Source organism: Accipiter gentilis, chromosome 14 (assembly GCF_929443795.1).
Source record: "Accipiter gentilis chromosome 14, bAccGen1.1, whole genome shotgun sequence".
Lineage (NCBI taxonomy): Eukaryota > Metazoa > Chordata > Aves > Accipitriformes > Accipitridae > Astur > Astur gentilis.
In genome coordinates, this window is record NC_064893.1 from 17,868,601 (window position 1) to 17,889,562 (window position 20,962).

Consider the following 20,962-nt stretch of genomic DNA (forward strand, 5'->3'; position numbering starts at 1 on the left):
CTGCACTGCTCATAGTTTCCTTTAAAAGCAGAGACTTTGCAAATGCTCTCCACCTCTTCCCCCCCCCACCCCCACCCCCCCAGATGAGGAAACTTGGTCACAGGACAAGAGACTTACCTAACACTATGTCACAGGTAGGGCAAGGATAACCATGTTTCCCACATCACTGTCCAGTACTCTGTCCTCTAAGCTGAGCTTCCACCTTTGCCTCAGCCCCTCAACCCCAGCCAGCTGCTTCTGCCATAGCTTGGACTAACCAGCTCCAAAGCCTGGCAGGCATAGAATGCACCAGTGAACATGGGCAACACGCATCACTCTTACTTGATACTAGGGTCATTAACATAGACAAATGAGATGGGAACAGAACATTCCTACAAGACACGACTTGAATTTATGTTTATTTTTTATATATATATATTTATATATATATATACCTTTGTATAGATTAAACTGGGTGGGATTTTATCATATACATTTTTTTGGTATAATACATGAGAAACAGGAACATAGCAAATATAAATCAGTACATTCTTTGAGTGAACTCTTTGCCACACCGAGACTGAAAAATAGCATGCAGTGGGGAGACAGAGAGAAGGGAAATCAATTTTATTTTTAAAAAAAAGAGAAACAAAGACAATCTAGGTACAACTGTCAACAGAAGAGCAGCACTATATATGGCAAACCTGTATAAATTAAAAGTAAATTCCACTCTGACAACTACTACGCTTTAAAGTGCAATGAAGCCCAATTTATTTACCTACAGAACACAGGAAAGATTACCCCCTCTCCCCATTCCAATCTATCCCTAAAAAAAAATAAAACCAAACAAAAAACCAATAAAATAAATCTAAAGGATATACATTATCCACAGTCCTACAGAGACGCCTACATCTACTCAGTAGCACCAAGAATCTGATATGGGTGTAATTAAAATCAATTAAAACTCGGGAGCAATGGTAGCATCTGTTTGCTGCTTTTGCAGACCTCCTGCCCTTTATTAGTGTCTCGGAGGAGAGGCAGCTCTCCCTGTGCTGAAAGCGAAGGCGACAGTGTCCTGTCCTCTCTCCATCACCAGCCGAACTGTTCTGGCAGCAGGCTACAAACACACGCACACACACAGACACAGCACAGTGAGAGCAGCTGAAGGTTACACGAAGGGGGTGGGATGGGATGGGAAGCCGAGGCCCCACGTGTGCGTGTGAGTGTCTGTATGTACGTGCGCACACGGGTGCGTGTGTGTGGAGGGAGCAGGACTAATCTACACAGAGGTGAAGGGTTGCAGGAGTCCAACACAAGCCACGAGCCTCTTTGGTGACAGGGTGATGGGAAGGGGAGGGAGGGAGAGAAAGGGAGTCAGCACAGTCCCCCTCTTGGGAGCCTCTGCTTGTGTTGTCTTCCAAGGCCAGGGGCATGTGCGCCACAGTTCATCCATCTCCACATGCTACCTCTCAGCGGGCCTCAGTAGCCAAAGGTCTCCTGGGAAGCATAGACCATGTAGAGGAAGCCATCCTCGTCCTTCTCCTGCTCGTAGATCTCCGAGATGGGGGTAGACACACTCACCATGCTGTGCTGGTTCACCAGCAGGAAGAAAGCCTGGGTCGGATTCAGCTGCAAGCGACGCCTGTAGGGGCAAGGGCACGAGGGCCTGGGTCATCCCACCCGGGTGGGCACCATGACAGCAAGTTCCACCTCCCCCCAGCGATGCTGTTCACGTGGGGCCAGGCCTGCACAGCCACGACCTCCTCCCACACGCTCAGGACATGGCATCTATAAGCCCAGCTGAGCTGCTTGGGGCTCCAAGGCCTCCTGAGTCAGGACTCTGCAAAGCCCCTTTCTCCAAGTGCTGCTGGCAAGGGGAAAGCAGAGGGGCCTCTTCCATCTGAGCTGAAGGATAAAAGAAGGGGATCGGAGTGCCCCTCATCAGCTCATGGAATGTCCCTATGAGGAAGAGGTCACAGTCCTTCAACAGATGCTAAGAACCTGCCTCCCCTCAGCTCCCCCAACAGTCCATACCACAACACAAGAATGCTGCAGTTGTCATGTTCCCATCCCCACCCTCAGCAGCTGCCTCTGCCTCATCCTCACCCCACCACTCTGTGTTCAGGGCCTGTGCGTGAGAACAGGTTCACAGCATGCCAGTTGGGGCCGCCCCACTCACCGGATTATTTTGACCAATTCACTCATGTTGACATGGTCTGGGACAAGGAACTTGGTCTTGTCCAGCACTGGTAGCTGTTTCTCCCCTTTATAGCGTTCAATGATGACCTGGGGAGAAAGTCAGTGGTAGGGTTAGCCACAGTTTACAGTGCCAAGCACTGGCCTCAAGGTCAAACACAAATCAAAGTAGCACAAGTGGAAAAGTTGAGGTAAGGCCCCACCTTGCTTCACCCTCACAGGAAAACCAAAAAAAGGCCATAGGCAGTGACCATCAGGTTGACTGCAGACAGCTCTTCAGAAAAGAGTCATCTGTCTGCCTGAGCCAGACGGTACAAAGCATCCAAGATAAGTGAATTAAAGCATCAATTGCTCTGGCTAGCTGAGAAACAGTAGGCATTAGCGGATTGATTTAGCTACCGTCCTTGACATGCAGGAGAACCGGAAGAAGAGTGAAGTGTATTTTAACATCACTTTCAGACTGACCAAAACCACGGGTTTTGCTGGTTTGAGCTAAGGACTGCAGTCATGGTGCACAGGAAGAGACATTTTCCTTTGCCTTTCTGCCACAGCTCTGGGCTGCTGCCATTCAGCATCACCCTGCTTGCTCAGGAAGAGCTGCAGATATTCCAACAAGCTTTCAGAAATCACTGCGAAGCCACCCAAGGCATTCCTTCAGAAAGGGAAAGTTTGGATTTCACCAGTCTCCTACTCCTCATGTTAACAGAGACAAGACACACTGACTCCAAAAAGGATCAGAAACCCATAGCCACTTCTCCCATGTGCCACCACAACTGTGCGGTGAGATTCCAGGGCACTTCAGCACAGTGCCACCACAGGGACAGCCTAACCTGTTCTCCCCTGCAAGAGATCTTGCTTCGGAAAGCTCTTACCACACCTACATTCTGAAATGGCTAAACAATAATTTCTGTTCCGTTTTCTTGCTATTATAATTAATGAATTTCTTCTGTTAAGGAGTGTCTGCTGACAACTACAACTGCTATTCTAAACCAGCTTGGAAATGTACTATTTGTATTCTAAGAAACAAGGTGGTAGGCAGTTAAAATAAGTAATGATATTACTTATAAAGCTCAATACATTCCCATTACAGTGATAGTCTGACTCTCGCATCTCTCCAGTACCTAGCTGTATTCTCCACAGAAAGACACATGTATACTAATCAGTTCACTGTCGTCTCCAAGTTGAGACTGAACATAAGTTTTCACTATAAGGCAAGGAGTTCCCATAAATAATTTTTCCAGGTCTTTTCCAAAAATACACGGGAGACTGCAAATGCCTTTGGACAGTAGAAGGATGGAGCAGCATGCAGAGATCAGGAACCCCAGAAGATGGCTCTGTGGAGCCAAAAGGATCAGGCGAACCTCTGGGAACATTGATTTGCCTTTCCCTTAATCATTTGTTGACACACAAGCCTCTATCAGCAGCAGCAATGTATGTCCTGCTGTCTGCCCACACCAAAGCCAAATCAGACACTCTGGTTGGGATGATGTGATATCACTAGTGAGCTGGGAATATCTGATGAGCTCCCCAGACTGCAGGGCTTATCTCAAGGCCCACCAGGATGGGCCAAGCTATGTTGCAGGCAGTTCCCAGATGAGCGAGTTGTGCGAGGCACCGTGGTGACAGCCCTGCACCTAAATGCCCTCTGAAGAGCCCATCCTGGACAAAGCTCATACAAGGGGAACCTAGGAGCCCAAGGGCTGGACAAGCAGCATATGAAGGCCCCCACGAGTCCACCAATGTATTCTCACATTGGCTAAGTGTCCTCTTGATACTGAGCAAGAATGCCAGAGAAAAAGACCAGGGAAAGCCAGATAATGCTCCTTTGGCCCCTTTTGCAAGATGGGGACCTGATGAAAGAACAATGTTCTACAGCAGATCAAATCATGGATCAGGATGCCCCCTACCAACCTGCTAACATCCCTTCCTCCCTCCAGGAGGGCAGAGGAAGTACACAGACAAGCAGAGCCATCCTGCTGTATTTGAGTCTTACTTGGACAGATAAGTATTTTGACTATAGGGAGATGAACAGTCTCAAGGGGCTGGCCACTGGGAAACACAGAGGCAACAGCAGGACCTTGAGTTTTTACCAGTAGTTTGCACAAAGGGGCAGCTACGTAGGAACTGTTTGTGCATATACCTTCACAGGCAGAGAGGGCCCTGTACACCTGGGCTATGCCTCATTTCTCACATCTAGCAGGAACGGAGGCAGACATCTCTAATTACCAGCCAGTTCCATCCCACAAAGAAAAGCCTCTGAATTAATCCAAGAATGGGCCGAGAAGGTTGTCCTGGCTGTTAAAGCAGCAGCTGCCTTGTGCCCTGAGCAGACAGAGGGCCTGTCATGTAGAACAGCTCCAAGAGTTTCTGTTTCCAGAACATGAGCTGCTATTTGGGTAACCCAGCTATGGGAACAGGTGGCCAACGGACAAAACGTTCTTGTGTAGCTTTGGAGGGAAATGCATGATCAAATGCTAATATTACATCCCTGCGGCCATAGGGCTGGTATACATAGCCACCTCCCCTCCCGTATCCTTTTCCAAGCTGCTGCCTCAGGCTAGGGGGTTCCTCAGTGTGGGACACCTGCTCTTGCAGTGGGAACCCACCACAGATCTCACTGCAGAAATAACATGAGCTGGGCACAGGTGGAAAGGCTTAGGGCAGAGCCTGGGGTCCCAGTTCCATCACAGAGCGGGCTTAGGCAGCATTTATAAACTAAACTCTTGTTCTGAGGCCAGTCTGAAGAGGTGGAAAGGGATTTTGGTAGGGAACGGGGCCAGATCTGGCAGCCTGACAGAGGTGAGACTGCCACTGCTCCATGCCCCGAGGTCCAACCAGCAGCAAGGTTGAGAATGTAGTCCCAGCAGGCACACGCACACACAAATGTGTATATGTAACATATACATACCTATATACATGGCCAGCCACAGAGATCAACACAGGCATGCAGAGCACTCACACACAGCACCAACAGCCTCATCCTGACCACCTCTGGCTAAACAGGGTGGAAGTCCTTTAGTGTGAATATATACAGTAACCCCCCTCAGTCCAAAAGGTGCTCCGGTGTTGATCCATCTTGAGTCTCGTCAGCCTTGGACACTGGGTCTGCAGCTCCCCAAAACAGCTCTCGCAGGAGCCCAGAGAAGGTTATCACTTCCTCCAAGTCAGTAATTTGGGTTTCCGTCCACCATTGTGCCGGGGCAGGGAATTATTTGGGCTCCTTCACCCACCATAGCCCCTCTGTGCTCCTCAGTGGGTGTGCAGATGAGCTTTTTATCACAGAACCTAACAGAGACCTCGCTGCATGGCCCAAACACACCTTCACCCTTCCCTATCAGCATGAGAGGTGACTCTCTCCTAACTCACCCTCTGCAGCACTACAGCCTGTGACACACTAGGCCTCACTGAATTTAGCATTACAGTGCTCTGGGAAATGGTTTGCTCCTGTTGCTGCCTAGCACAAGCTGTTCTCCTGTGACTTTAGACTCTCCAAGGCTCACTGGAGCTGACTTAAAGCTTGTAGCTGCTCCTCAACAGGTCCCAGTTCAATGGGCTCCAGAAAGAGAGCACTGGAGCTGACAGCAGGCGAGTGTGATGGGCAGGCATAAACTTGGTCTATCCTCTAACAGGGCAGAAGATGATTTCTAAAGCACCTGCTGAGGCTGTGGATGGAGGTCCCAGAGAGAAGGCAGGAAGCTCTCTGCTTGCTCTGACCGCCCGAGGAAGAGCTGCCTTGCAGCTGCCTACAAGGGCTAACCTAAGCGTGAGCAGTATCTCACTGCCAACGCAACTAAGCCCTTCTCAATAAGAGCTGTGTGTTCCTGTGGTCAGCACTTTTTACCATGGAAGTGCAGCCAGGTTTGGGGAATGCAGAGACAGCAAAGGAGCCCCTGGCATGAGGCAGATACGGAAACACTGGGGAACCCCTAGCTCCTGCCTATCTCTTTAGTACATGTGCCAGTGAGGCATTCTGGGCTGTGATTTCCCTTCAAACAGAAGCAGATAACTCCATGCCTCAGGCAGAGTCCAGGTTATCTACTGCTTTGTCTCCACTGCTCAGACAGACACAGCTCTCTCCCCACGCAGTACCCCCATGTGTATGTGGCACAGTCCCTTCCTCAGCCTCCTCTGGAAGTACCCTCATGGAGACAGGAGAGAAATGCCTTTCCCTGGGCACAGGCACAAAGCCAGGCCATGCACTCTGCAAATCCTCCTGGGCCTCTGTCAAAGCAAAATGGGACCAGCCCAAGGGGTCCAAGTGGAAACTGGAGATGCAAGAAGAGGACAGCTGCTGCCAGCAATAAGGGTGTGACCTGGGCCATCTTCTCCCTAACTCCCCCTGGGCTGTGGGCTCAAACCCCTTTGCTAATTCCAGGTGCCTCACCAGGGAAGCCGGTCACTTGGCAAACAAACACAGCTCCTGCCTTTCACAGAAGACCAAGACCTTCCTGCAGCCAATATGCCTGCACTGCACTGCTCAGACCCACAGGTATCCCCCACACCATGCTCCATTTTGCAGTACAAGGCTTTGCTCACAGCCCTAGCACTGAAAGCTACATACAGTGACTTACAGGAACTTTGCTGTGTAAAAGAGAAGGGACAGCATCAAACTTGGTGTCAGGATCTAATCAGGACCAGGCCTTTAGAGATACCAATGACACAAACACAGCTGGACTCCCCAAGGCCTTCAACACCCTTCTCTCCTGATTTTTTACTCCTCCAGCAAAACTTGCAGCTAAACGTATCCTCCCCTGTCATGTCAGTCAGCCCAGGAAAGCAAAGCAGCTGGGCGTTTAGCAGAGTCCCTCATCCTCCCACAATGCTGGCACTCAGGACACTATCAAGGACAATAAGGCACGGAACAAAGAGGTCACTGGAGCAGGTGTGGGAGGGCTCAGGTGTCTGCCATGGCCAAACCTCCCCATGCACACACAACTCCCCAGACAACCATACCAGTGGCCAGGCCCTGATGACACAGAAGCCTTCTCCTGGGGCACACGGTGTTTGACCCCAACACAAAGAGCACTCCAGCCATGGAAGCGCTCCCACCACGTTTCAGTAATGCTGGTAAAACTCTGCATGTGGATACAGAGCTCTGGCTCCTTCTGTTCACTTCCCAGGCAACGCATTTGTGTACAGGCACTTGATTAGGCATGTGTGTACATTTTATGTACAACTTATTTCTAGCCTGTCCTTATTGCTAGAGTCTTAAGGCATTGTAATTAGCTCTGCCACAGCTCTGGAGAAATGCAGAGCCAGCCTAATGCCATGAAAACCATGTTAAAAGCAGTGGTCAATAAATGTGTAGATGATATGGCATACTGGTATTCAGCATGCTGCAAGGGGCAAGTCCTGCTCTGCTGAGCTGACAACACATGGATACCACAGTGGTGGTGGAACAGAAGGAAGAGAATTACTTTTGCTAGAAGGTGCTACACTAAAAATCAAAAGAAGAGTGAGGCAGGAATGGACTAGTATGTGCCAAAAGCAGTTTGAAACGTTAAGCCCTGAAGGCTAAATACTGAGAGACTGTATGCAATTTTAAGACAAGGCTGATGTTTAATGCTGAGAGCGAGCTGAACTAGGAACGTGTCCCATTTTTTGGTCATACATGCTATGGTATTGCAAATACTAACTCGAGCAAGCCCTGAGTATGTTATTTCTGTAAGTTCTCCATCTTAGGAAGAGAAGCAAATACTCAGCTAGGATATCAAAAGCACACTCACAGCCAAAGAGCAAGACAGCATATTAGGTCTGACATAGGCAGGAAGAACTGGAGGCAACTCATGGCGTCTTACCTACACATGTCAACAACAGGTGCTGGGAAAGCACAGAACGGGTGTGACTGTTTGGGTGCATTATGAATTATCCTAACAGAGTCTTTTTGCTTTCAATACAGCGGAGATCATCTCACGCATCTTTCTCTGGGCAGATGTAGAAAAATCCTTACCAGGTTATCCAGGAAAAATCAGGTAGCTACTCTAACAACAACAACAACAAAAAGGCCATTTCAGAGTTTTCTCCTGCTGCACTAGCTTGGAAGTAGATTTGAGATCAAATCAGTTCCTTGCCTCTAGGGCAGGCATGAAGCTTAAGAGAAAAACTGTATTTTGCACTGCTGAGAATGGTGTCTACTACTGCGCAGCTGGCATGCACAAGGCACTGGAGTCTCATGGAGAGCGTCCTGTGTTGATTCTGGGGAGCAAAGTTTTGTAACCTCCACGGCTGGCTGGTGGAGACTATCAAGCAGCACAGAGAGGTCATGAGAACAAAGTCTAATGCAGAACAGCAAGAATGATAACTTACCGGGATTTTGTTTGGATGCTGCTCTCGGATCTGCTGTACTTCTTTACAACGATCCGCTGGAAAGAAAGAAGTAAAGAAATGAAGTTAGAAACATCTGGCTGTGCTAGTTCAGGCAAAAACAAGGTAATCACCCTGCAAGCCACAAACTGACAAAGAGGAACATGGCAAAAGAAATGCAAATTCTGTTCATCAGGCCTTTTCTGAACATTTTGCAGCAGTGAGAAGGTCAGCCAGATGTCGGCTTCAGGGATCAGCCCTTCATGGCTTCCTACCACCTCAATCATCCCCCAAGGCAGGGACATGCTACCCTGCCTAGTAAAACTGGGCAACAACATAGAAACCAAATAACTTAAATGAGACCATAAAGATTACAAAACTGTAATCCTAAATCTACCTTAAGCAAATGCAGCTCATGACCATCAGTGCTGGGCAGCAGCACAGCGTTAGGGTCTCAGCTCTAGAAGTTCAGGATCTTTGTGTCTCCTGGCTGCTTCCCCAGAGGAGATGATTCTCCAACTAGGGCTGGGTTTTAGCCATTTCCTTCTGCCTGTTGCACACTTCCAAGCATTATCAGGCACAGTGCCTCAGTCCAAAAGAGATACACCTTGCCAAAGAGGACTCCTTCACTATTATAGATCTACATAGTAGCTACAACAGCTATTGGCCTGACAGAAAGCATTTCTAGACCTGTCGTGGAAACAGGAAGAAAAACTTAAGCAAGGAGATGACCCACGTACCAAGACATTTTTTCTACAGTTGTTCTCACATTTTCTAACCCATTTTCCCCCAGAGTTCACATGGAGTGTCACTGACACACACAACAGGCAGCACATAAAAGCTGGTATGCTCTTCGAGCTTACAGGAGAATTTCAATGCCCCCTCACTGCTTTACCAGAGGGCTCTCCACCTTCCACAGTTCAAAGCAGCAGAACGGAGGGGAAGAAGCCGTACCAGGGCCAGGTATAGCTCCGTGTGTTTTCCTCCTGGGACACTGCAGACCTAAGCTTCTTCTTGCATTACCATTACTCTTGGAAGTGATTCGCAGCCTACAATAGCCCCTCTGAAGTTCCCAGGGGAAGCAGTTTCATGGATCACAGTAGGTAAGCTGGGAAGTGAAGGTCAACGACTAAGGACTGCCTAGAAATGCAAGATCTGGGTATCACAGGATCTGTCATGGGATCATCCTGCCACACACACAGTCGCTGGTGCAGCACCTGCTTCAAGCCCGACTCCCCTTACCTGCTTCACACAGCCCCAGTTTCTCGTGACCCAGCAGGATCATACAGGCCAGGTTAAGTGCATGTGTCTGTATGTGTTTTCTCCCCGCAAACGTTGAGCATTTCCCCTCTAACCACTCAGTAAAACCTTATTGCTTATAAATTGAATTTGGCTAGATGCTACTTTGGGAAAAGACTGGAGTTTCTTTAGAGGCCACAAGGGTACAAAATCACTGGATCACAGAAGCTTTTCAGCACCATTTCTATCTCCTCTGAGAGGAAAATATCCCTCTGCTAGGAATTGCTAGACCTTTCTTCTGTAGGACTCCACGGACTAGCAAGACAGAGCAAGATTATTTGGATTTAATGGAAAATTCAGGCATATTTGTTTGGAGTTTTATGACTGAAGATGTGGTTCTTCATGTTTCCTTTTCACCCTACTCAATGCTACAGGGCATCCAGAGTTATCCTTGTGATACAATTTTCCCCTGAGGTCCCAATCAGCAAGGAGTTATGCAGACATCAGCACTGCACATGACACTAGTACAGCAATGCCTCTTCAGGAACACTGAAGGACACAGTGACAAGAAGCACCCAGCACACAAGCACCCAACACATAGCACCCAACCAGAAGCGCATGCCCGACCTTCTGCAGAGCTCCACTCCCACATGTTCATGGTGTACAAGCTTCAGCAGGTCAGAGCATCTGAAAGGCTTGAGATTGAGAGCAAGGCAACACTTATTGGTGTAAGTATTTTAGGCAGCTTGACTGCAGTCAACTCAGGCTTGCTGGGTATTAACAGAGCCTACAGAAAGCTGTGTCCTCATGGCTGGCTAGTTTTTCCAGCTTCAGTATCTACCCTATCCTGCATGTCTGTCCATACTATCAGATGGCCACGTGGATGAACTTCCTAGACATCATGCACTTTCCTGTAGGGTCACAGAACTGTTTGCACAGGAAACCCCAGCAATGCAGGTAATTATGAGACAGGTCTAGAGAAGCAATTTACCAAAGGCAAATTTGCAGCCTTTGCATGTTACCATGGTTAGCAATGTAGATAATCTCAGAGCATCCAACTAGTCTAGGCTGCATGTGCCAATGGGCAACTACATGCCCGATACCCCTTCTTGCTCCCTGGAAGCATTGCCAACCAACTCCAGCACGAGGCTGGCAGCCATCATCACCTTTGCTTCCACAGAGGAGCCAGAGGTGCCCCCTGCCCATCACACTGAAAAAGCTACCACACAGAGAATAAAATGCTACATCATCCATCTAGCTACATGCCAGCATCTCAGGATCCCAGTCCTGAAACCACAGTCCTTTGTCTCCCGAGGGTCGCAGACTGCAGGTGCCTTGGACAGAGGCAGGCCAGGCTGCTGCTGCAGGACGTTTCTTCCAGGTCTTGCTGACTACACACTCAGCAGGAATTAAGGGCATGAGCAGCCACCAGTGGTAAAGCTCTCAACTAGCCTCAGGTCCGCTGTACCATAGTGGCAGCCTCCCTGTCTCACTCATTAAGACCTGTCATGTGCCCAGGAGCCAGTCGGTCCCTCTGATCAGATGGGCCCAGGGCATTTGCAGCCCTTCTAATCTCGGAGGACCCTGTGGGAGGTGGCTTGATTTGCAGGTTACCACAATGCAATGACAGTAGGTGCTGCTTTGCTCCAGGGGCTGCTGGATCCCTTTGGCAGGTACGTGTGATTGCAACTACAAGCACCGACAGCACTGCACTTCGTCCTCTGCCCAGGAGATGCCCATTTCAGAAACTTCATTCAGGAAGGCAAGTGGGAGCAACCCCACCTAAGTCGTTCAGGTACCTGAAGATTCAGGCAGAAGTTTCCAGGACATTTGAAGCTCTGCTAAGAGCACACTCAGTCCCATCCTAGCCTTGGAGATCCAACCAAACAGGCTTGGGAATCAGGAGAAGCTATCCTGCACAAGGGTAATTTCTGTGCGCGCAATAGTTCAGGTGCTAGAGATCTCCTGCCGGAGATAGGTGGTGGTCACCCACACCCTCCTCAGCCTGGAGTGGGAGCTAGCGGTTGATCCTGTGTCTCATGAAAGCATCTTCAATATCACACAGCAAGGAATGATTATAAATACCACCTTTAATTTAATGTATATGTAGTCTAATCTAAGTCACAGGAATAAAGATAAAACCATTAAAGGGCACTTCAGAGGGACCGATGGAAATGCCAGCCTAGCACCCAACCTCACACCACATACGGCACTGCAGACAGGTACGCTCCCTCCACCCTTTCACTAGCAGTGTCTGCACACTCACATTTCATACACAACAGGTCTGATTTTACAAGCCTTGTTCTTCTCCTGCAGCTCTCCCAAACTGTAGCTGTGTTAATTGAGGTTAAGACCTTCCCCTTTTCTGTAGCACCTGGCTATTGTAAAGCCTTAGCCCATATGTAAAGTGAACCAGAACTGTTTATACAACCCAGTCCGTATCTACTTTTTTTTTTCTCTGACCCCTCCTCGCTGCAAGGAGAAGCAGAACACCACAACTGATTTCAGCAGCTCAGGGACTCCAAGCAAGAGGGGATGAAGGGGCTACAGCCAGCTGCTGTTTTGAAGGAGCTGAGCAAAGATTAACAAACTGCACACAGAGGGAAGAGCACAGTCTCTGCTCCGAGGTGTGGGCACTGCACATCTGCCACAAGGGAAGCTGGGCTTCTCCCCAGTGCCAGGATGTGAGAGCTCAAGATGGCAGCAGGATGAAAACCACACACTTTTTATTGGTTATTCCTAGCAAAATGCCTGCTGAAAGACAGGAATATTTTTGCAGCATTCCATATGCCAGGAAAATTGCCTATTTCTCTTCCAACTGCTGTTTCAACTGTGAAGTAGCAACAGCAAAGCTTGCAAATTGCCCCAGACACCAGAATCTCAGCTGTTTTCTTGACTGAGGTCCTTCTCAAGCTGTTCTCCCAAAGATGTGGGCACATAACATATCCCATGGCAATGCAGGATGAGATCATTATGACAGTTAGGGAGAAAAGTGGAAAATTTTAAGCCAGACTTTCCAAGCATTAACCTTTTTTATCAGCAGCGCCTAGGAACCTTGGCTACGGGAGACAGGTCTCTGCTGTGCTGGGCACTGTGCAGACACAGAAAGAAAGGACAACCCTGGATGCAAAAGAGCTTAATCAGACAAAAGATACAGATGGTGGAACAGAAGGAAAACACATGGCAAGTTCTCCAACAGTGCAGTTGCGTAAGGGACAGCATTTTTCAGGAGACACTAGACAAACGCTGGTCAGGTACTGGTGCTGCCCTGGGGCAGCAGATGGACTCTACAACCAGCCCTACCACCTGTGACCAACAGGAATGCTGCTAAGAAAATACCATTAAGAAAAAACACGACCTAGAAACGTCATCAATGTGCTACCAGGTCAACAACTCCTGAGCTGAGCAAGAGCTGCGTGTAGAAAGCAAAGCAGAGAGTAGAAATTCAGCCATGAGCTACTGCCTCTCCCTGTGGCCCTACATTCCAGGGCTCTGGGTGCAGCTGCCCACGGCATGAAGGGAGCATGCAGACATCCCTGCCACTTGCAGCAGGCTGCCAACCCTATGGCTTTCTTGCTGCCATCCACAAGACACTCTGCCAGCCAGCTTGGGGGTGGATCTGCCTCAGATCTGAAGCAGATGCAAAAATGAACATGTTTCTTCAAGAAGCTGCTCCAGTCAGTCCCAGAGCAGAGAGGTTGCTAGAACATGGTCCTTTCTCCAAGATATTTTCTGCAAGGAGAGGAGGAATTGGATGGTTTGAAGTTAGGATGTCTGGGATGAGCTGGCAACTGCTGAAGACACAGGCAAGTTATGCAGGTCATTCCAGATGAACGTCAAGAAGTATTTTTGTAGTATCACACCACCCTAAGGCCAGACACCTCTAACCACCAGGAAATACACCCCTGTGGATGTGTCATGGCTCACACAACAGCTGACCTGACCTGCTCTTGCCCAGTGCTGGAGAGCTTGTTCTCAGGCCACTGGCACTGCAGGAGGAGCAAGAGGAGACTCCCACATCCAGGAAAGGAGTGCAAAGCTTGTGAGGCTAGCTGTGCCCTGGAAAGCTGTCGTCACCACTAAGAAAGGGTTATTGTCCCAGGCTACATAGCACAGCAGTGTTGCAGGAACTTGACAGTGATTCTGATCCTTGGTTGTATTTTACTTCTTCTGTCTGCAAAGCTGGGGGGCTCTGGACAGGATGAATGACTCGGGACCAAAACTACACCATTTTAAATTTAACGTCTGATAGAAAGTGCGTCTCTGCAACACGGTGTATTAGGCCTCACAAGCTCCACTCTCACAGGAGGGTATTACCAACATGAATGTGGAGCAAGGGATGACCTCTCTGCATGACTATCCATTTCACTGTTACAGCTTCCCTACAAGATGTGTGATGTCTGGAAGGATTTTTGAATGCCTAGCTCCCTGTGACTGCGGAAGGATCTCAGCAGTCTTGTTCATTTGTGTAAGTTCTCAGTCTTCCTGACTCCAGAGTAGAGCCTGAAAATGGATTTTAAAAGACAAACAGGAACCACCTTAATTTTTTTTTTAGCAGTTTCAAAACTTAACTGAGTATGATTTTGAGCCTGGCTCCAGGAATGAGTATCTGTCTCTGGCAAATCCACAATAAGGGCTCAGCTCGTGACCAAGCAGAGCCACACAACAACCGTGAAGTCTAAATTCATGTCAAGACACTTGTTCTCTGGTTGCATAGTACCATGTCCCCCCTGCTGTGGGCCATGCAGGATGAGCATCATTGATGACCTCCATCATTCAAACAGCTTAAAACAGGGTTTCCACCTCACTACACCTCTTGAGCATGGGGGTCAAATGGGCAATACCTTCCATGCCACGTTTAGATGGCATATGGAGTATTTACATCAGACCTCCAGATAAGGAACTGTTTTTTTGCTCAACATTTGATCAGTTTCACTAGCCTTGGAAAAAGAACAGCAAGGTCCCTCCACAGGAGCAGTCAGGAGGCTGTCCTCTGAAAGGGCTTCCCTCTAGCTTTTGTTTGACCTTTTCTTCTGTCTTGACAACCTTCACAATTATAAGCCTCCAAGACAGCAGGAATGCACTCAAATTTCTCAGAACTACTCAGGACACTTCAAATTGCTCAAACAAAGAACTGGCACTCCTGACAGAACTGTGTTTTAATGCAGAACAACACACACATGCACGCACAAAGAGACTTCGCGCAGCCCAGCCCGCGTCATTGCTGTGTACGTATCTGTGAACATATTTGTGCACAAACAAGCATGGATTTGCAGAGCCTATTTGGGGGAATGTGCCAGACACAAGAGTCTTGAATTTATTCCTTCGTTTTCTCTTACAGCCTATTTCCAAACTGCCTTCTGAAGACAAAAGGCAGCAAACAACTGCATGACCACAACAGAGGTGTTTACACCCTGCAAGGTTGACTGCAGAACATCACACAAGCAGGGTGACACACTGGAAGACCTCCTGAGTGACTCTCCTGACCGTTGATCCCTGCTGGGACTGATCAAGGAAGGAACACAGAAGCCAAGGAAGGTGACTTGGCTGTAGCTCGTGGCTACTCGATGACAGAGGCAGCAAGAGTCTACCAGTGTCACAGTTCCTAGATTCATCAGTCTCCACCCTTCTGGCTCAAGGGGATATCTGAAGTTTTTGTAGTGAAGAAAGTATTAAGTAAAGAACAAAGGACATACAGGTTTTACTGTTCTTGGCTGCCAGTCAGGACCTTTTGTTATATAAAAGAATAACAATAAAAAAATCAATATTTGTGGTCTACATGTCTAGCTGGCATTTGTTCTGGATGTTTGTTCAGTTCTTCTTGTACCAATATTTTCTTCAATGCTGATCATTAACCCCACACCAAATCATGCCACAGAACGTCCTTGGTAATTAGTACAACTAGACGCAGCATCAACTTGCAACAGCAGCCTCATTTCACAGAATCCCAGCTCTTAAAGCACAACTGCTAGAGCATGAATACTCTGACCACAGAGTATGAGGACAAGCTGACTCACTAATTAACCTCAGATCAAGACCAAGATGCTTTTCCAAGCCCCTAACAAGCAAAACCATTACAAGCACAGGATGGTGGATGAGACAGACAATTCATCCACTGTTGGTCTTTCAACTGGTACAAGTACAGCTGGCTTACGCTAGATGACTCCCTAGAGAAGGCAATGCTTCGCTTTTTCCCAGAGCCAAGAGAGAAGGTACTCAGCTCCACACACTGCCTTTATCTACCACTGCCTTTCCTCTAAAGAGAAGTGGCTTCCCAGAACTAAAGGCAGATCTCCCAGAGGACTGAACCCGGGATGGGAATAGTCAGTCCAGAGAGGCTGAGGCCAAACCTCTATCTATGTTTGTCACCTAACCAGGGGCTCCAGCTGACCCATCAAGACACACATGTATGTGTCTTACTGTGAAGTGCCTCCATTTCGGCCGGACGCTGGGGCACGAGGCCAACTTACTTGCAGTTAGCCGACCAGTCTAGGTTTAAGGTCCACGTCTGTAACCACACTGGTTATGTACTGCATTGAAAACAAAGCTTGAAGCCCGTTGGCAGCCTTGCAACAGCAGACCAGCCAATTCAAAACAACCACTTCAAGAACAGTGGGAGGTGCGAGCTCTACCCAATACTCTGAAGGACTCGCCCTCTTTACAGGAAATGCAACGGTGTCATCAGGCTGCTGCATGCTCTCACCACCAGCCAGGACACCCTGTTCCTTTAACACAGACCACAGCTTTGTTCTGTTCTGGGAATTGTTTTGGACTCCTACAATGGATCTGACTTACACAGAAGACAGCCATCTCAGCATCTACAGTCAGGTTCAGCACATGAAAGCAGACAGTTGCTGTCAGATTTTACACACACACACCCAAACCAAAGATGCTCTGCTGCAGATGTGCCAAGGACCAGACGAAGTCACAGAGCATCACCCTCTTCTCTCACCCCTAATGGCTCATCAAATCATCGGAGAAGTCAGCGCTTGGTGCCCTCAGCACACCTTGGCTCAAACCCCTGGCATTTCCCAGCCAGTCCCTTTCTAGAGTCCTCAACAATGATGAATAGAAATCCAGAAATTTTATTCAGGATAGATGAAGACAAAGCAGATGATCAAGAAGAAGAAATTAATGGAGAAACAAATCTAAAAAATACAAGAAGGGGGAAAAGATGCATTGACAAAAGCAGAATCTTTAGCACGGGGTAGCAGACCAAGACCTAAGCAAGCCACTTGCCGTGAAACTGGAGCCTGGGTGCCTTTTGTAAACAGCCATATTCCTGACTCTGCCTTTTCTCTGTTTTTTGGAACCGTTCCACTTCTATAAAGTTTTGAAGCCTTAAAAGTTAAGCCATTCTGAGGGTACAGTGTCGCTGGTGATGTTTTCCATCAGCCCTCTCCAACTGCATTGTAAACAATCGCTTCCTGCTCCTGTTGTGTAATGATTCAAAGACGAAAACAAGCTGTATTTACTTTCTCCAACCGAGCAATTCCAGCCCTGACCCAAAGCAAAGGAGTGGGCTGCCAGGCCTCCTCCTCCTCCTTCCCCTCCTCCTGGCTGAGCTCTGCAGACCAGTCAGCTGGGAGAGCAAAAGGGCAGAGGAAAGTCCACAGAAACAAGAAGCACTTGCAGTTGCCGGCACCCGACTCCCCCACCGCCCCCCCCCTTTTCCCTCCTGGGCTATTTTAATCCTGCTTTCTTTCAGCTACTCTGAGCCTCGAATTTTGTTTTCCTTCTGGCTCATACAAAGTCTGAGCGATCTGCAAAGGCAAACCAGACTCCTCCTGACCATAATAAGCTGATTCTCACCAGTTTAACAGTAGGTAGTTACTAAGGGTTTGATTTAGGACTTTACTGCTTTTAATATGTAGCTTAGGAGAACCCAGCAGGGTCCCAAGGAAGTATCCCAGGCTTCATTTTATTCTTGTTTGCGCATGTTCACTCGACTCAGTCGCTGTGGCAGGAGAAGCCTGGGTAAGCATTCAAGGCCAGAAGGGTTGCACCAATAAATTACCAAATATTTACAGTTTCCAAGAGAGCAGCGAGGGGTTGAATCAGCAGTTCAGTAGGAAAAAGTTCAAATTTTAAAACTCACATAGGAAACACACCCTCACCTGCATCTGGACAGTATCTGACACAAAACGAGGCCTCGTTTGGCATGAATACACCAGCATTAGTCAAGCAGTAAAGCTCAACTGATACCCCCCCTTGGGATGTAAGAAACATGCACCTTTCCCAGTGCCAGCTGGCAAAGGTCAAGAGAAGCAGCAGTTGATGTTTCATCTGATTTGACCATGAGGTCTGGCAATCAAATCTGGTACCTTCTATGATCACCTCCTTGTCATTTGAGTTTTCCCCCCACGTACATTTAACAAAGGGACAGGTATGACGTGAGCATTAACTCTTCTGGGTCTCAGGGACAATTAGAGAGGGTGTATCAAATTCTTGGAACAACTACTACTCTAATGCTAACTAGATGGCGAGCACGGAAGGTAGTTTTTGAAGAGGGTGTTGTGCTCTGACACCCAAAAGCGTCAAGACTGGACCCAGGGCAAGAGTGAAACGAGAACATTTACCTCTTGGCTACTACCCTTGCCCTGTAGATTTCAGAGGCCCCCGCAGTCATCACCTCACCCCAGTCACTCAGATGGATACACAAGACACGAAGCAGGAGGGCAATAGCTCAGCAAACACCGCACACACATTTCTTGCCCTCAGCTATAGCAGCTGCCCTTCCAGCCACGCTCGTCCTGAACAAATTCGCTGTTCCGTGCTTTATAAAAAGCGGAGGCTTGTTGAGCGACCGCCTCCCCTGTCGAGGGGTAACGACCGAAGTTGATACGAAGTAGGCAGAGACGTACTTTGGTGAAGAGTAACGCTCCGCACGCTTCGGCCACGAGGTACCGGGGCCGGTGAGGTACCGGGGCCGGCCTGTGCTCGGGAGCACGCCCGCCAAGCAGGCGCAGGGCTCCTGCACACCCGCGGGGTGAGGCTCCAAACGCCCCCCAGCCCGCGACCCCGCCTCCAGCTCTACCGCCTGGCGTCGTGTGCGTCCCCCGGCCCGGGGCTGCTGTCCCCGCCGCACGGCCCGCGACCCGCTGCGGCCCCCGGGGCGGGGGTCGGCGCCCCGCCGCGCTGCCGGCCGGGATGACATCACCGCGCGGCGGATGCGGCACCGCCGCCCCCCCCTTCCTCCTCCTCCTCCTCCTCCTCCTCCTCCTCGATTCCCCTTCCCGCGGCCCGGCTTCTCCCGGCGGAGCCCGACGGCGGCCAAGCCTCCGGTCGCACCGGGGCCCGGGGAGGGGGGTGGGGGGGCGGGGCAGAGGGGAGTTCGCCCCGAAGGTCAGCGCGGCAGGGAGGGCGCGGGGACCCCCACCCAGCCCAGCCCAGCCCAGCCCAGCCCCACCCCCGCCCAGCTCACCGAAGGTGCGGCGCTGCTTGAAGGGCCGGTCCGAGGGCATGGCGGCCGGGGGGGGCGACGGGCCGGGCCGGGGCGCGGGTGCCGGCGGGCGGCTCCGTCTGGCGGCGCGGCCTGCGCTAGGGCTGCGGCGGAGCGGGCCGGTGACGTCACCGCGGCACGCCCGGCAGGGGCGGGGCCTGCCTCCCGCGGAGGGGAGGGCGTGGCCAGGCCCCCGGGTCCTCTGGCGGGACAGCGGCCCGGGTGGGACAGCGGCCCGGGCGGGAGCGGCCCCGCCGGGAGGGACCGAGCTCTCGGTGGTTCCGCGGGTCACGGCGCAGCTCTGGCCCTTCTGCCCCCCCCCCCCCCCCCCAGCTCTGACTAGCGGACTGCCAGCAGCAGCAGCCGCCGCCGCCGCCTCTGTGCAAACGCTGCTTCCGAGCGTCGACCGTCGCGCGCGGGGGTGTGGGACGGTTCCCCTCAGAGGGGTCTTCTTCCTCGTCACCAGCACGCAGCGGCCGCACCGGCCCGTTGTGCTGCGAACACGAGAGAGAGAGACGTCACCATGGCCGGAAAGGCCGTTTCTAGTCCGTAAGGAACGCGATGACAGAGCGCGGCTCTTTCCCAAGAGGACATCGCCGTTCCCTCAGAGGCTGGGCCCAAACGTCAGCAGGTCTCTTGCTTCAGTCAGAGGAGAGCAACCAGAGGGCCTTGTCCGGCGACAGCAGAAGCACAACCCGGGCTGCGATTTTGAGAGGTGCTGGAAGGACAGAGGCGTCAATGACTGCAGCACACCGTGGCTGCGTCCAGAGATCTCGGCTCAAACGTCTCCCCAGTGTTATCGCTGGCTCCCCTTAGCCAGCACTGGGGGGAGGGAAGCATCCATGGGAGGATGCCAGCTGAGGTGGTTCAGACCATGGGTCCATCTGCGAGCTTCTACAGTCAACAAACCTGCACGTAAACCAGCCTCACCAAGGTAATGAGGTATTTGCAATTCCCACAGCTACCTCTATCATTTCTCAACTAATGAGCCTGTTGTTTTCCCTACTGCGTTCAGAGCCTGGATATTTTAAAGACCCCAGCACAACTACAAATAGGGCAGGCTATTTCTGGAGCTACTGTACATGAATCAGAAAACAACTGCAAACAGAATGTCAATGTTTCACAAAGAGCCACGTTTAATATTCCCCCTCAATGTATGCTGCAACACAAGCTGTATTCTGCCGAAGCAATGGTTCATTGTTTACAGTGAATTGGCATGGAACACCAGTGAATGTAAAATGTTAAAGGATTAAGTACAACCTTGGTAAAAAAAAGATGTGAAAGATGCATCTATTAAAGAACTGCTCCAAGTGTTGACAATTAAAATAATCAAACAAATTCTTTTCTCCTTGTAGAGTTTACCCAAGAAAGGAAACAATTACTTTCATGGCTAACATAATGGATTTTCCTTGACCAAGCAGTAGCAGTAGTTAATTAAACACATACTGGTAAGGAAGCATAAACTCTTTAGATCCACTTTTATAATTAAGATACAGGTAGAGGCATTCATTTCCAATATAGATCCTTTGAATCAGAAAATAGGTAAGGGAAAGCAGTAACGTTGAATTAGACGTGGCAAGCTGATCAACTTTACAGACTGCATCCTCAGGCAAAGGATTTTTTACCACCATTGTTATAAAGCGTTAACCCCTTTTTGATGAGAGGCATGAGGAACTCTTTGGGGCCATAATTCCACAGAAAATTATTCATACAGCAAGAGTGGGAGAAAAGACGCTGGTTCATGGAAGCTCTGGAGCTTCTCAGCATGTTAATGTACTTACAAAAATGGGACATGGATCAAGG

At 49.7% G+C, this 20,962-nt stretch overlaps 1 protein-coding gene across 1 annotated transcript; it reads right to left on the reverse strand.

The window, feature by feature from the left end:
* Window positions 1-372: 372 nt before the first annotated feature.
* Window positions 373-19,278, reverse strand: MAP1LC3A (microtubule associated protein 1 light chain 3 alpha). Its single transcript, XM_049817605.1, has 4 exons — window positions 19,142-19,278; window positions 8,482-8,537; window positions 2,159-2,265; window positions 373-1,621 (listed from the first exon to the last, which is right to left on the reverse strand). The coding sequence occupies exons 1-4, from the start codon at window positions 19,179-19,181 to the stop codon at window positions 1,459-1,461; spliced, it is 366 nt and encodes a 121-aa protein (XP_049673562.1). The 5' UTR covers window positions 19,182-19,278; the 3' UTR covers window positions 373-1,458.
* Window positions 19,279-20,962: the final 1,684 nt, after the last annotated feature.